Source organism: Rousettus aegyptiacus, unplaced genomic scaffold (genome assembly GCF_014176215.1).
Source record: "Rousettus aegyptiacus isolate mRouAeg1 unplaced genomic scaffold, mRouAeg1.p scaffold_m13_p_1, whole genome shotgun sequence".
Classification (NCBI taxonomy): domain Eukaryota; kingdom Metazoa; phylum Chordata; class Mammalia; order Chiroptera; family Pteropodidae; genus Rousettus; species Rousettus aegyptiacus.
Genome location: NW_023416284.1, coordinates 172,800,886 through 172,815,577, shown reverse-complemented (window position 1 = coordinate 172,815,577; position 14,692 = coordinate 172,800,886). Strand labels below are relative to the sequence as shown.

At 39.5% G+C, this 14,692-nt stretch overlaps 1 protein-coding gene across 4 annotated transcripts in view; it reads right to left on the bottom strand.

The window, feature by feature from the left end:
- Positions 1-14,692, bottom strand: part of SASH1 (SAM and SH3 domain containing 1) — a 208,287-nt gene that overhangs the window by 83,416 nt on the left and 110,179 nt on the right. For all 4 annotated transcript variants that reach the window (XM_016160134.2, XM_016160132.2, XM_016160131.2 and 1 more), the window contains exons 3-4: positions 5,819-5,869; positions 5,627-5,676 (exon numbers count right to left, since the gene is read on the bottom strand). In XM_016160134.2, coding sequence (XP_016015620.2) covers positions 5,627-5,676; positions 5,819-5,869 — 101 coding nt within the window. The remainder of the gene's footprint in view (positions 1-5,626; positions 5,677-5,818; positions 5,870-14,692) is intronic.

Sequence of the window (14,692 nt, the reverse complement as noted above, 5' to 3'; positions counted from 1 at the left end):
AGGAGAAGCCGGGGGTTGGGGGGGGCGGGGGGAGCCATGCAAGCAATCCGGAGGGCAGCAGATGAGAGAGAGGAACGGGAATTCATGAACGTGTGCAGGGGCCTCCTCCCTAAAGTCTAAGAGGAAAGAGGAGGTGAAAACTGAGACTTTCGAGGGCAGGGGGAAGGAAAGTCCGCGCCGTCCGAAGAGCAACCGGCTTGCCAGAGGAGACAAATCGGAGAGCGAGGCCACGTCCAAGTGGAGTGAACGCGCGCACGGGACATTCATCAGCCGCATCCCGCCCATTTTACCCAGCTCCGGAACCCTGCTGTCAGCTTTCCCTCCTTTTATTTATCTTCCTCTTCCAACGTGCTATATATTTTTTGGACTCTTTCACCGTAAAATAGTTCAAGTGTAGTCATAGGTAATGAAAAAAGTGAAACTTAAATCAGTGACTGTTCGACGCTGGTGAAAGACTGAGTAGAAAAGAGCTTATAAATACTAGCCGCGGTGAAGTTTGGAGATTTATTTTGGGTCTTCCTGCCTCCATAAATAAATAACTGAGACCCAGCTTAGAGCTGAATGAGAGTAAAGTTTGCTCTGACTTCCAAAAGAACTTCTGGAGTGTAGGTTTTAACTGCTTCTATTCAGGTAATACTAACGAACTCGATTTGCCTCTAACTTTTCCATTTGCATAAGCAATACGATTATAAATACTCTGGATTTATACTTTTGTGGTTAGAAGCACGGGTTCTCAACTGGAATCAAATCTGGGCCCTGTCGCTAATTAGCTGTGCAGCCGTGGGCTACTTATTAACCTTGGGATACTTATTAGCCTCAGTTTCTGCTTTTGTAAATGGGAGTGATGTCATACCGAACCTCACAGGGTTGTTATACTAAAAGAATCAGTGGTAAATGCTTAGATCAGTTCCTGGCCCACGATAACCACTCAATAAACATTGTCTACTATTTCCAGCCTTTTCTTTTCCAATTTTCAGTCCCTATGAACCAAACCCATAAAGGCTTCCATCTAGATACACACCTAGGAATAATCGGATGGCCTCCCTCCCCTACAGTTGGCTTCCTCGAATGTAATGAAGCTAAATAATCCTGACGCAGAGCTTATTTGTTAGACTTCCAGCTAATTTTTAGACTACCCTGTTTTTACATGTATACACATACAAATAAAAGATTAAATTATTGTGGAAAATCCTGTTAGTTTCCTACTCAATGTCTATTCTCCCTCCTTCCTTAAGAAGCCCATTGTGCTTGGGGCAGCGATGTGGTCAGTTAAAAATACTCACTTCTCCACACATCCTTACAGGCATGGTCACCAAGTACCCAATTCTGGGGCCCCTTTCTTTGCTTTATTTTTCTCTATAGTACCATTTAAATTATATAAGCGTTTTCTATTCCATCTCCCTACGTGTGGCTCGTTTGTCACAATGTCCCAGCACCCAAAGCCACGCAAAGCCACGCACAGTGACAGGTTCTGCGTGAAGAAATGAGTGGGCTACAGCAGAATGTGTTGAACCGGTTTCTAGGAAAGCTTTTCAAAGAATGTGCCTGGTGCCGTTTGTCCTTTAACCTTCCCTTCGTCCTGTTTCTCCTTCCAACCTAGAAGATGCAGCAGCCACCTTAAAACCAAGAGGACAAAACAGAAACAAAAACAAAAACAAACAGAAGACGGTCCGGGTTCCCGAAGGCTTACTTAAATTAAGCCTCAGTGCCAACCATGCGACAAGAATGTGTTTACTGACCCTCGGATTTGTTCATGCCACTATTTGTCACGTATTCTGTTATTCACAGCTAAACTCGTTGCTAATAGATACAGTTATAAAGATATTTCTGAGTGAAACAAGCCCTGCTTTCTGGATATTCTTGAGACTGTGTGTACCAAGAAATGTAACTAAAGTTCACCTTTCAGCCAGTTGAGACAGATCCAAGATTGGCGTCATGAAGTAGACAAGTCTCATCAAAGGCCAACGTAAATAGACATAAATAGAAGGGGTTCAGAGGAAAGCTCCCTTGGTCTTCGTTATTATATTATCAGTGAAAGCAAATGGAGAGACCAGATTGTAAGACAATAAGGATGAATGGGGCTTTTGTTAAGCTGGTAAGGGTCAGGGCTGTGTGTCCCCCATCCCCTCTCTCTCTCCCTGTCTATCTATCTGTCTATCTATCTGTGTATCTATCTATCTGTCATGCAGGTCAGGCAAAGCTACAGGCCATCTATCTATCTATCTATCTATCTATCTATCTATCATCTATCACCTATCTACCTGTCATGCAGGTCAGGCAAAGCTACAGGCCAAATAGAGCCCCGGCATCCCCATCTGGCAGGGTATCCAGGAGCAGTAACGTCAGGTATATTAAATATTAAGACTTCTCACCACTTGTGTCCCCTACAAAAGACCCACTTCCTCCACCACTTCTGGTCGGAGCTATATTTTTGTAATTTAAGACTTTAAACTGGCTAAATGCTAAATACCACTGGGAAAGGTGATTTTTTTTTTTTTAGAAATCAGACATTATCTTCATCAACCCGCCTGATACCTTCCTCTGAACAGGTTTTAACTGGGGGAGAAGAGAAGGAGGAAGCTGTGCCCAGGCCCCTGAGGCAACTGGGGTGGGGCGAGGGGGACCGTGGTCTGGATGGCAGGAGCCAGTGGACCGCCACCACGGCACTGTCCGCTGCCATCGACGCCTCTGCTGCTAAGGGCGGGCGGCTGTAGGAATTCGAATTGTTCACTTTTGTTTCTGAATTTTCTTGCCGTCTGAATAAAAAGCAGAAGAAAACTTCTGTTCATAAAGCAACAACACTGCTGACTCAGAAAGATATTTTGCTTGGCAGACACTAACCAACCAGACACAGCCAACTGGTTTGCTAGGTCATCCTCCAGGGCTCGCAAAGCTACCAGTAAGCATGTGATCTGAAGAAGAGTAGAACTTTGCATTTCAAAGCATTTGCATTTTCAACTACATAAATACAAAGAATTCAATATAAATATGGTCTCAAACCTACTCAGATTACAATGTGACCTAGCATGTCCAGAGTGATATCTCGATCTGTTTAGAAAAAGAAAGATTTAATCCAACATAATGATCAATTTAAAAAACAAGTATTACCATTTTGTAAGCCACAGTAAAAGTTGATTCAGGGAAGAATCATTAAAGGAATCTAAAACCATTAGGTAGGAGTTTGATATGGAACAAGATACAAAGTCTCTGATGATCTACCCACAGAATATTTATGAACTGCAAAGGGAAAATTGTAACTTTTCAGAAGAAACCTGACAGACATTACTTTAATCGAATGATTGAAATAAATATCATCAGTAATGGGATGAACCAATATCATGATGCAGTGCCCTAAGGAGAATACATTACCCAAATCTTAAAAAGAAACCCATACTGAGGAATAGTTCACAATTCAAACAAAGTACACTCTTAAAAAAATATCAATATCATAAAAGACAAAAGAAAGTCAAGAAATCCTTTCAGATTAAATGTTACAAGAAATACAGGACATGTAAATGTAATAAATGACATTTTTAGGTGTTGAATTGACAAAAAGTGCTATAAGAGACATTATTGGGACAATTAGAGAAACTTGCATATGAACTATATATTAAGGAAAGTTAGTATTAAAATTCTTCTAGTTGGTAATTATACGGTGGTTCTGTAAGAACGTCCTTGTGCTTAGGAGACATATAATGAAGTATTTGGGGGTGAGTGTCATGATATCTGCAACTTAGTCTCGAACAGTTCAGCAATAAAGAAATAATTGGTGATAGTATTTGAGTGAGAGAGGGAAAGAGAGAAGAGGTGAGCGATAAACAATATGCACATTGCTGAGTCTAAGTAAGAGTTATATGGAAGTTCACGGCACAATTCTTGCAACTTGTCTGTAAGATGAATTTTTTTCTCAAGTTTTTTAAAGTAAAAAAGGAGTTCTAAAATTTTCAAAAAGTACTAATGGGAAAATGAAGAACAAAATGTATTAGAACTTACGAATTACTTAGGAACACCTAAGTTTAAGTAAACTCCATAAAAGAAAGAAACAAAATGGCAGTGTTACAAATGAAGGGGTTGGGGTTGTCAACAGCTTTTGTGTACGTGTGCTTCCATTTTTTTTTTTTGACCTCAGAGGAGGCTGTCAGTCTCTCTTGGTCATAAGATTCATGCCACATTTTACTAAGCGAAGGATATAAACATGGAAAGAATGACTACCCACAAATGAAGAGAAGAAATGCCCAGCCTAAGATTAGTACAAATTTGGTGAGTCATTTCCTCTGAGGAAAGCAAACATTTGTTGTTTCCTGAAAGATTCAGAGAGGACACCTTAGTTCTCAGCCTGAATCTTTTTTCTACATAGGTAGCAAACTTGGTCAGGTGAACCTGCAGCCCATTCATTCAATACTTCTGCCCATGCTCAGTTCGACATCACCATGGTACCTCCAGGTTCAAAATCAATGTCAAGTCAAATCTCTTGACTCTTTCAGCCTCCACATTACTAAGTTTCTGAGAGGGCAGATATAACTAAAACAAAGAAAATGCACGTTAATTGCACATTTATCCTCTAACCTTGAATGGACAATGGCCTTGGTTTTCTTTGGCTCATCACCCCCGACATTCCTCAGTCCTGAATCAAATCTGCTTCACCTCCTAAATGGAGAACTGAAGCTTTGGCAAAGCTGCCTGCCCTCCCCGAAGACGCCTCTGTGCCAGCAACACACACACGTGGATGGATTAGGCAGAGCTGTTTTGTGAAGCGCACACACGCTCTCCCAATGTGTGCTTTTCATTCCAGAAATACTTTATTCCTAAACCACTTCTATGCCTCTCTTGGCATGAAACAGTACAAATGGCTCTGTGCCAAAGGAAGTGTCTGTTTAAATAGGTGGACTTTCTTAAAATTTCTTTACCTCAGAAGATCATAAAAAGAACATTCTGGCATAATTATAATGGAATAAAGTAGAAAGAAGAAAGGTTATAGAAAAAAAAAAACCTTTTTGTCTTTGTTTTGTTTTAAAAGTTGTCTAAAAGAAATACTGGAAATACAAGATATAACATAGAATTATCTCCCATGAGAGTAAAAATTAAAAGATCCAAGTTAGGACAAGGAAACTCTTACTTTCAATAAGAAAGGTTAGTGAGCATTTGCTGCCTTCTGTCACAAGCATTTATTCCTGTTTTAAAGGTCACCTACCAAAGCAAAATGCAGAGGATGGGTTTCTTAACCATTGTTTTATTCTGGAATATATTTTATTTTTGTTCCCTTCTTCTTTAAGACTTTCATCCTGTATCAAAAATTAACATAGAAGAAAACTGACTTTGGTTGACTTAACGACCCTTTCCTGGTCTCCACACTCACTTCCAGGTATTTATTTAGGGTTCACCCATAATAAGCAGTATGGCACTGATACCATTTCGCAGAAGCGTGAAGCATCACCCATTGAATTATGATTGGGGGGGGGGGGACTCTTATCCATCTGCAAAAATGTATATAAACAACACGTACGGAAAATGACATCGAGCCCCATAGTAAATATACAACACGATCGCCCATCTGACTCCCGTCAGGAGGGACCTAAAAGATACGGTCTTACAAGTTCAGATCCTGGACAAAAGGAGGGAAACTTACTTTCTTTCCACTTCTGGTGTTGACACGGCACTACAGAAACCCAGCGACTCCTAGGAGAGAAAATTCACAGCGTCATTACAGGTAGAGCGGCAGGCTCCATCTGATTTGTACAGAAAATCACTTGGGAAAAAAAAAAAAAGGAAAGGAAAAAAGGCAGAAGCAAAAATAGATGATTAAAGTCATTGTGCTTACTTCGATCTGGGACCGCAGCTGAGGCGACGTGGGGCTGGCATCGGGTTTCTCCTAAAACAGAACAGATGCTGGTTTAATGAGACTTCCAAACGTGGCACACACCAGAAAGACAAACAGCTATGTAAGGAGAGATGGGAGGATCTGGGAAATGCTAGGGTACAGTGGGAGGACATGGCGGAGATAAACAGATTTTCTGGAAAAACTGAAGTATTTTTTAAAATGAGGGCTCTAGCGTCCTAAAATTGTTCTAGCCTCTTAAAACTGAACCATTTTCCAAACTTCACCACCTGACCCTACTGACGATTCTACTGCAGAAGGAAAAAAGCACAATCTCATTGAAGGATACTGACAGTTAATGGTGAAATAAATCTCTAGATACGATTAGACGGTCACTAGGACATGGAACTTACAATGACTCATGTGTGTTCAGGTCCGATCTGATTTTAAAGTTCTAAATATATTCAGGGTATTTAGTAATGTAGGACTAGTTGTAAGTGCCTATAGGAAAGTGGAAATTTAACTTGATATTATCTTGCAGCCCTAAGAATCGCCATGCCCTTTTAATACAAATGAATTAGCCTAGATGGAAATTTTAAAAAAACCAAAAAGTTCTTAGCATCCAGTTAAAAGATGAAATAAATGCAAGACGAGAATACATTGAAAAGTCATTAAGTCATAAAGAAGATGCAAGGGAATCAAACAACTTTAGAGATGAAGCCATGTGGTATAAAATTTGTTTTACAGTTTAAAAAAAATAACCATTTGAAAGAAAAAAAGGGAAATCTATTGAAATAAGCTTTGACAGCAAAATAGGAACTTGCACTATGGGAAGTTTTAATCCGTACTGTGGGAAAATAAGAGTTATACTAGTAAACGGAGCAGCAAGTACCACACTTATATTTTTTACAAACAGAAAAATTCTAACCCTACTGGGTGCTGACGTGCAGCATGGTCCACAGTCCAGGGGTGCCCCCCACCTGATCGCCAAGTATTAGGCAGGACAATGGGCAGTTTTAGAGGATGGAGGAATATCACTCACATTATACAAGTCTGAAATATCTGACTGATTATGAGTTTTCCAATTATCCTGTTGTGCTGTTACACCCCTCAGGACTGTCATGTACTGTCTGAAGATTGTTTTGTGAGTCTCGGCTAACCTTCAGGAAATGGGAGCAGATCAAATGACTAATTCTAACTTGCTAGATATCTAATCGTTCAGCTGATTAGAGTTGCCTATTTCATCATTCGTGATCATAAAACTAGACCAATATTCTAAAAACTTAGCAATGAAATATTAAAACAATTGTAACAGTGAATTCACAAATGTAAATAGATAACAGGAATCCAGTAGACTATAAAATAAACATGTTGAGGTGAGTCAACCTGAGAACTAGATACTTTTGGACAAAAAAAAGATTTCTGAAAAAGTGTTGGAATGGACGAGCAACCTCTCACCCCATAGTCGCAAGGCCTTATTTGTTATGAAGAAATACAGTGGCCTGAAGCCCCATGGAACTTCAGTCTGGTTAACAGCCTGGTTTTTACTGACACCTTAGTTCAATGCATTACAGGACCAACTTATATCTCTGTCTCAAACTTGATACATCATGTTTACAAAACAATGTACTCAAATGTTTGAGTTGCATTCCAATTCCAATGGGTATGACATTGGACACAGGTGCACTCAACAAAAGGAAGTCCCTGGTACGCAGACCAATCATGATGCTCCAGCAGCTGACCACTTAGCACTGCATAGAGAAATTTACACACTTAAACAGCAGAAAGTAAGCAAAGGTATAGTTTGCAATTGTTTCATATTAAGCCTTCTTGTTCAGGAGTCAACATGGGAGTCTCAGAGTGATAACAGTACTCTATTAGTCCCTCTGACATTTTCTCTAAAATTGCCCCTTCAGCACCCAACTCCAGCCCACCCAACTTCCATAACCATCCCTCCCCAACACCCCCCCCCCAAAAAAAAACCCCAATTCATCTCTCTCTCCCTCCTCAATTCTTAACTTTTCTTCAAACTCTAAGTGTCTGCCTCACTAAGTAATAGTTCATGATAGGAAATTTTCTGCTAGTATTGGATATTTTTACCTGCATTTTTTCCAATAAAAGTTTTTTGCTGAGTGCATCATTTGTCACTCAATACCATATACATAACATTTATGGTATAACAGGCAAAATGTACCAGTTCCTGAACACAAAGCATGTGCTTGTTACGAACTGCATTAAACGTTTGATGATCAGGAAGGAACGCCCTAAACAATTCATTTTCACATGTTAGTTTAATAAACATTGGACTTCAGTTTAGCTACATTTTAGGAAATAGGTGGGGGGTTTTGAGGCATACTGTATTAAAACTCATCCCTTTACAATAACACACCCCGTTGATGTTTCCATGTAGAACATCTGTTTTTATCAGGAACAAGATACATTAAACAGCGAAATTTGTACAGTCATGTTTCCAGTGTGGTTTTTTTTCCCCCCAGAAAATGTCACCAAGTAATGTTTTAACAAATATCAACTTCATCTCTTAAGTAAAGACTACCATCATTGTTAAGAGAAAACACATCCTAAAGTAAAAACATTACACAAATGAGAAGAAGCTTCTAAAATTATCCACTAAGTTAAGGATCTATGTGATGCCTGCAGGGAAAATAGAATGGACCTTTGGGGCAAAATTCCATTATTATGACACTGAGGACTGTCACATAATATCAATGACAAATGTGCAGAGTAATGACTAATTACTATCACATATGTATGAATATTCTGAAATATTCAAGACATATCAAATGTATAAAAAAAAAAAGCAAAACCCTGTATTTTTCAGGACGCGCCACCGAGACTGAGAAATGGAACGTTACAAATAGCGCTAGCAGGTGTCTGACATACGCTTGGACAAAACACCTGTGTGCAGAGTATGAAACGAATCTTGGTAGAAGTGTCATGCATGTATGTGGAGGAAGTGCTGAACAACCGTTTATTCTGTTTATCACGAAAAAGCAAATTCAATTTTTTTTTTTATGGCACAATGTGGAGTGGAAAACCACAATGGACTCAGACAGAAGAAGCACCAACTAACGTGAAGCAATAAAGGGTGTTGATTACATAATAAAGAAGCAGGAATTCAGGTCAGAATAGAGAAAGACTCCTTAACACCTCCTTCCCTGCTGTCTGGTCTAGTAGGCCACACCCTTTTCTGCTTCCCATTCAACCAGTGTAGTGGAGGGAGGGGCAGGAAGCCCTGGTTCTGAAGTTCCAGCCAGAGAGGGAGAAGGAAGTCCTGGTGAATGAGAGGCGGAGGAAGAAGTAAAGAGAGTCACCTGACTGTCCGGCCACAGACTACTTTATTTATGGAATAACTGATGGTCCACAATATAACTCCTGATTCAGAAGTCATCATGTTAATGAAAATACAAGTCACTGAGTATATATGTATCTTTTGGGCGTGTTATGAAAAGAGATGATCACTGAGAAATAAGATTCTTCTCTCCCTGATTAACATATTCTGACCGTTCCTACTGCTGTGTACAAATCATCCCAAATAGTCACAACACCGACAAGCATTTTATTATATCGTTCACAGTTTGAGTGGATAAGAATTCAGAAAGGGGATAACAAGAAAGGCTTGTCTCTGCTCCACAGTGTCTGGGACCTCAGCTGGGAAGGTTCAAAGAATGGGGGTGACTTGATTATAGTTGGGGCCATAATAATTGGAACGCTTGCTCACTCATGTGTCTGCAGGCTGAGGCTGGCTAACAGCTGGGACCTAAGCTGAGCCTCTCGGCTAGAACACCCATGTTGCTGCTTGGATCTCCTCACTGAGGAGGTTGAGTTTCAAGAGCGAGCATCACAGGAGAGCCAGGCAAAAGCTGGGTGACCTTTTTTTAAACATAGCCTCATACGGTGTCACTTCTGCTGAAGTCACAAGCCCTCCCAGACGCAAGAGGCTGCACAGGTCCCATCTCTCAGTTGGAAGAGTGTCAAAGTCCCACAGTAAGCACAGCACTGGGATGTGAGGTACACTGAGGTCTCACTTGGAAATCAGTCTGCCATACTGGCTGACAAGGAGATGGGAGCTCACCTACTTTTGCAAAACGAAGAATGAGATGAGACCGTTTATTCATGACAATGTCCACAAGGACTTTTTTGTGATTTTTACAGTTTACTCAAGTAGCATATCTTGGCAATATATTTCAACCTTAACCTATCACTTAAAGGTTGAGGCAATATATTTCAACCTTAATCTTGGCAATGTGTTTCTTGAAATATATTTCAACCTTAATCTTGGCAATATATTTCAACTTTAACCTAGCGCAGTGTTTTAAGCTTAAATTATTATCTCTCTTTTATTTCAAATGTATTATTATAGAAAATCTCAAATATACACAAGAGAACCATATAATACAGTCCCAAATTCATATTACTCAGCTTCAAAAATTATCTACTCGTGGTTAATTTTGTTTTATGTATATCTTTACCCATTTGACTTTGAAGAAAATCCAAGATACCATAACATGAATTATCACTATTTTTTATGTTAAGGTGTCACTACTGGAGTTTCTTATGTCCAAACTGTGGTTCAATCTTAAGCAAATGGCTCAGTCATCAGGAATTTGACTCTTTCCTAGCACTTTCTTTGGCCATTGCAGAAAAAAATAATAATTATATTCAACAAATTTAAATATTCCATCTAAATGCTGCAAAAGAACATGAAAAAATGCATTCGAAATTGAACACAACCAATGACTTCTTTAGAGAAATACTCACTATTTCTCAAGGGTAAATATATCACCCTAATACTTTTTTGAGTATGACAGGCTCATTGACTTAGCACCTTTGTGGAGTGTGTTAAACACTATTCAGAAAGAAATAACTCTAAAATTTGGTCCATGTTCAAAATTTGGCCCATGTTCATTCAATATGCAAAGAGCCACAAAACACTAGTGGCTGAATTTATAATTTTAAGTTAGAGTATTACAACTTAATTTTTTTTAAAAAATAAATTAAAAGATGAAAGTGGATGCATAAAGTTTTATCTATAGATTAAACTCTTCATCATTAAGCCACATCTGGATACCTTAGTTAAGAATGACAAATATCATTAACATTACAAACTCTTAGTGAGTTTGTAAATTACAAACACTGAAGGAATGTTCCTAACTTAATTAACTATATCAGTGAAAACCAAACCAAAATATAAACACAGGCCAGCTTGTGTGCACGTGTGTATGTGTGCACGCAGAGGAAAGGGTCTGAAAACACTCACCAGATGCTAACAGTTAGCCAGGCCTCTATTCTCAGCGCACTTTTTTACAATCATGTGGTCTCATATCACCTTCATTATTTTTTTTATAACAATGAGACATCAGCTTAAAAATATAATCTTCCAATCCCACCTATGGTTTTAAATTCTCTACATGCATATGTTTATAAATGTACAAGAAAAATGTCTGAAAGCATATTCTTATACATCTATGCTTACTTCTGCAAAGCTCACTAGATTTCTAAATTTTTAACATATTTTTGAGCGTGTATTATTACTTTCATTGAAAATTAAATTTCATAATAATTTTAGTTGTACCCAATGATTGCCCTAAAAAACTTAAGAAGTATTAAAAACAATTTCACAAATTAGGTATTGCCCTGTATTAAAATACTTCAAGATGTTAAATTTTTTAACAATTAGTATCACAGAAACTATGGATAAATTTTATGATTAATAGTGAAGGTCCATGATGATTTTAGAAATCATCTCATGCTCCTATTTTGACTAAAGAGTCTATAGTACCACACAGGTTTTTTTTTAAAAAAAGGTATCAGATGACAAAAAAAATTACTGGTATAGAGAGAAACACAAATCCATTTCTTGTCAACTTGTACAATCTCTGGAAACGATAATTCCTTAAATGTTTATTATGTCTAACAGAGAAGCAAAGAACAAATGTTTCAAGATTAAATCAGTCGTTTGCCAAAACCAAAGCATGTGAACCCGTGTGTGCTCCTACCTGCTTGTGGATGTGCACACACGCGTACCTACAGTCACGCTAACAGGGCATGGTCCAATATAAAATTAAGGCTCTGACCCTAAATGACTACGTTTTCGTTCCAAAGTGTTACAACCCCTGGTGTAATACTCCAGAGTCAAAAAAAATCCACTCGGGGCAGAATCGGGTCCCGGAAAACAAATACTGTGCCCTCATATCCACTCCAGCTTTGTTTCCACCTTCTTGTGGAAATCCACACCTCTCCTTCCGTGAATGCTGCCAGTACCCGGAGCCAAGTGAACCTGACAGCTGGAAAAGCAGAAGAGAGGAACCCCTCTCCCGTTCCAAAAGCAGAGAAGAACACCAGGCGCCCACCAGCCCCGCTCAGCCAAGTTCTCCTCCGCGTCCCCGGGTACAGGAAGGAGGAGGCGGGAAACACGACGGTCGCAGGCTTAGCGGCATTCGGCCTGCACGTAAAACACCACGTGCTATCACCGAAGCGTTCAATGAACGGAGGGAACCAAGCTCTAAATCGCTGGGGGAAACTGCTGCTGGGGGTAGATTTAAAAACTCATGTGACATTTACCACTTTACAAAGACTCTAAAGTTGAGGTATCTCCCAGCTGGCAAAGTGTGCTCCCCTCTTGTCCGATTTCTCCATTCTGGACAATCGATAGGGCATGTGTTTACTGTAACAGGATTTAAATGTCAACATTTTCTTGGGAATCTTCTTACTCTCCACCAAATCAGCTACCAGGAGCTATCACTTCTCCCTTCACAAGGTCTCCTGCGTCCATCCAACCCGTTCCATTTCCACAGATGTCAGCTGCTTCGCAGCCCTTCGCCTCACAGGTACCCGGCCACCACGGCAGAGCGGAGTGGGAGGTACTGACTGCCAGCCAGGGGCACTGAGTTCCCGTCCTACTCTTGTAAGAGTGAGACATCAGACTCCACTTTTGTTGGGTTTGGTTTTTCCAAAGACAACAAAAGAGAAATGGACCGTTGGGTTATCTTTTGGTTCCATTTTGACTATAAAACCCTGTGATGAAGCAGTTTCGTGTCCATCCAATCGCTATTATTGGATAAAACTTCTTGAAATAGTACTCTGCTTTCCTGCTATTTAAAGTGTGGTTCACGGCACCATGCATATTAGAATCACTTAGGGTTTGTTATAAAGGCAGCCTTGGGCCCCACCCTAGACCTGCTAAATGAACATCTGCATTTTACAAAGATCCCCAGGTGATCTGTATGCTCATTTCAGTCTGAAAAGCACACAGCTCTGTGTCATTTCTTTGTTCCAGAACCCTTCCAAAATTGTGCACATACATAGTGACAGGATAAAGTTCATGTTTCTGAAGGAGAAGCCCTACCATCAATCGACTGGCTCGATCATAAACCTCTTCTTAGAGAATGAATCATGGGCCCACTGCCCCCTAGTGAATGCTGTCCTGGTGTTGCCTTTTCGCACTTGCTGCTTGTAATCTTCTTCTTCTCCCATCCATCCAAACTCTATTCATCCTTTTAGGTCCAACTCCAAATCCACCTCTTCCTGTTCAGCTTTTCCCACCCACCTGTGCTGTAACAATATGCTTGAGTTTGTAACAACAGTAATGAGCAACATTGTTTATCTGTTAAGTGCTCCTATGGACAACTTTTCTTGTTTGTCATATTTCTTCAAGTAAACTATAAATGCCCTCTTACCAGGGGTTCACTGCACCCACAGACACAAACACACAATCCAACAAAAACTAGTCAGCACTCAGTATGTACCAGGCACCATTTGAAGTTTCTAAAGAGGTATTTCTCCTCTCAAGAATATCACTTTCTGAAGACTTTCATGGGCTCTCTGTACAAAAGCAATGCTTGATGGGTATCTATAGGTTTGATTTGTTTAAACCGGTAATGCTGACTCTTCTACAATTTTTGTTTGCAGTTTCACTGATCAGGACATGTACTTTCAAGTTTTAATATTTACTTTTGGGTTGCACAGTGATACCGTTAAGTAAAAGCAATTCAGCAAATATGTTCAAAAAGAAAGATCTACAGCTTAGATCTTTAAGAATTTAAAAGAAAATCTGGTGGTGTTTAATCACCTTTATGGTAAAATCTACAGCGGCTTACGTGTTATAGCTCCAACACTGCTCCTTTTCACGTTTTCCTGTCTCGTTGAACCCAAATCCTTTAAAGATTAAACAGGAAATGCTGGTCATTTTTCTGGCTCCATAGGCTCGTGGTCTGGCATACATTTTTCTAATGAGTAAAAGTGAATGGAAAAGTACACTTATCTCTCACTACATTAAAGAAGAAAAGTTCCATGGGGAAAAAAATTTTTCACAGTTGAATACTATGCCAGTAACTGCAATATTAAAAACCTCTCCATAATTAACAGATCAATGAATATCCAGAAGCATTGATAAGAAACAAAAAGTGACAATTTCCACCTTGCCTCTAACGTAATAATTGAGTCTTCTTGCTGCTTTGGTCCATGTTCTACAAATATTCATTACATATTAAATAGACCTCACCGTGTTCCAAAAAATGATTTAAAATGGTTTATAAAACTTAAGTTATCAGTGTTACATGATAAAGTTTTCTTTAAAAAAAAACTAATATAAATGATACGAAGGGGGGTGATGGTCAAGACTGTACAGTAGAATTGTTCCAGAAATTAGGCCAATTCACAAAAGGTGGACCATGAGATCCAAAACTGGAGATGGACCGTGCATTATGGGCTAAGACCGTCTCACATTTAACGCAAAGAAGGAAACATGATCAGTTATAAGACTGGCATTGTGCTTCAAGGTATTCTCAAGATACAGGACTATTCCTGCGAGTGAGAATTTCTCCTCTGGCTTTTGGCAGAGAGGGCTCTATACGACAC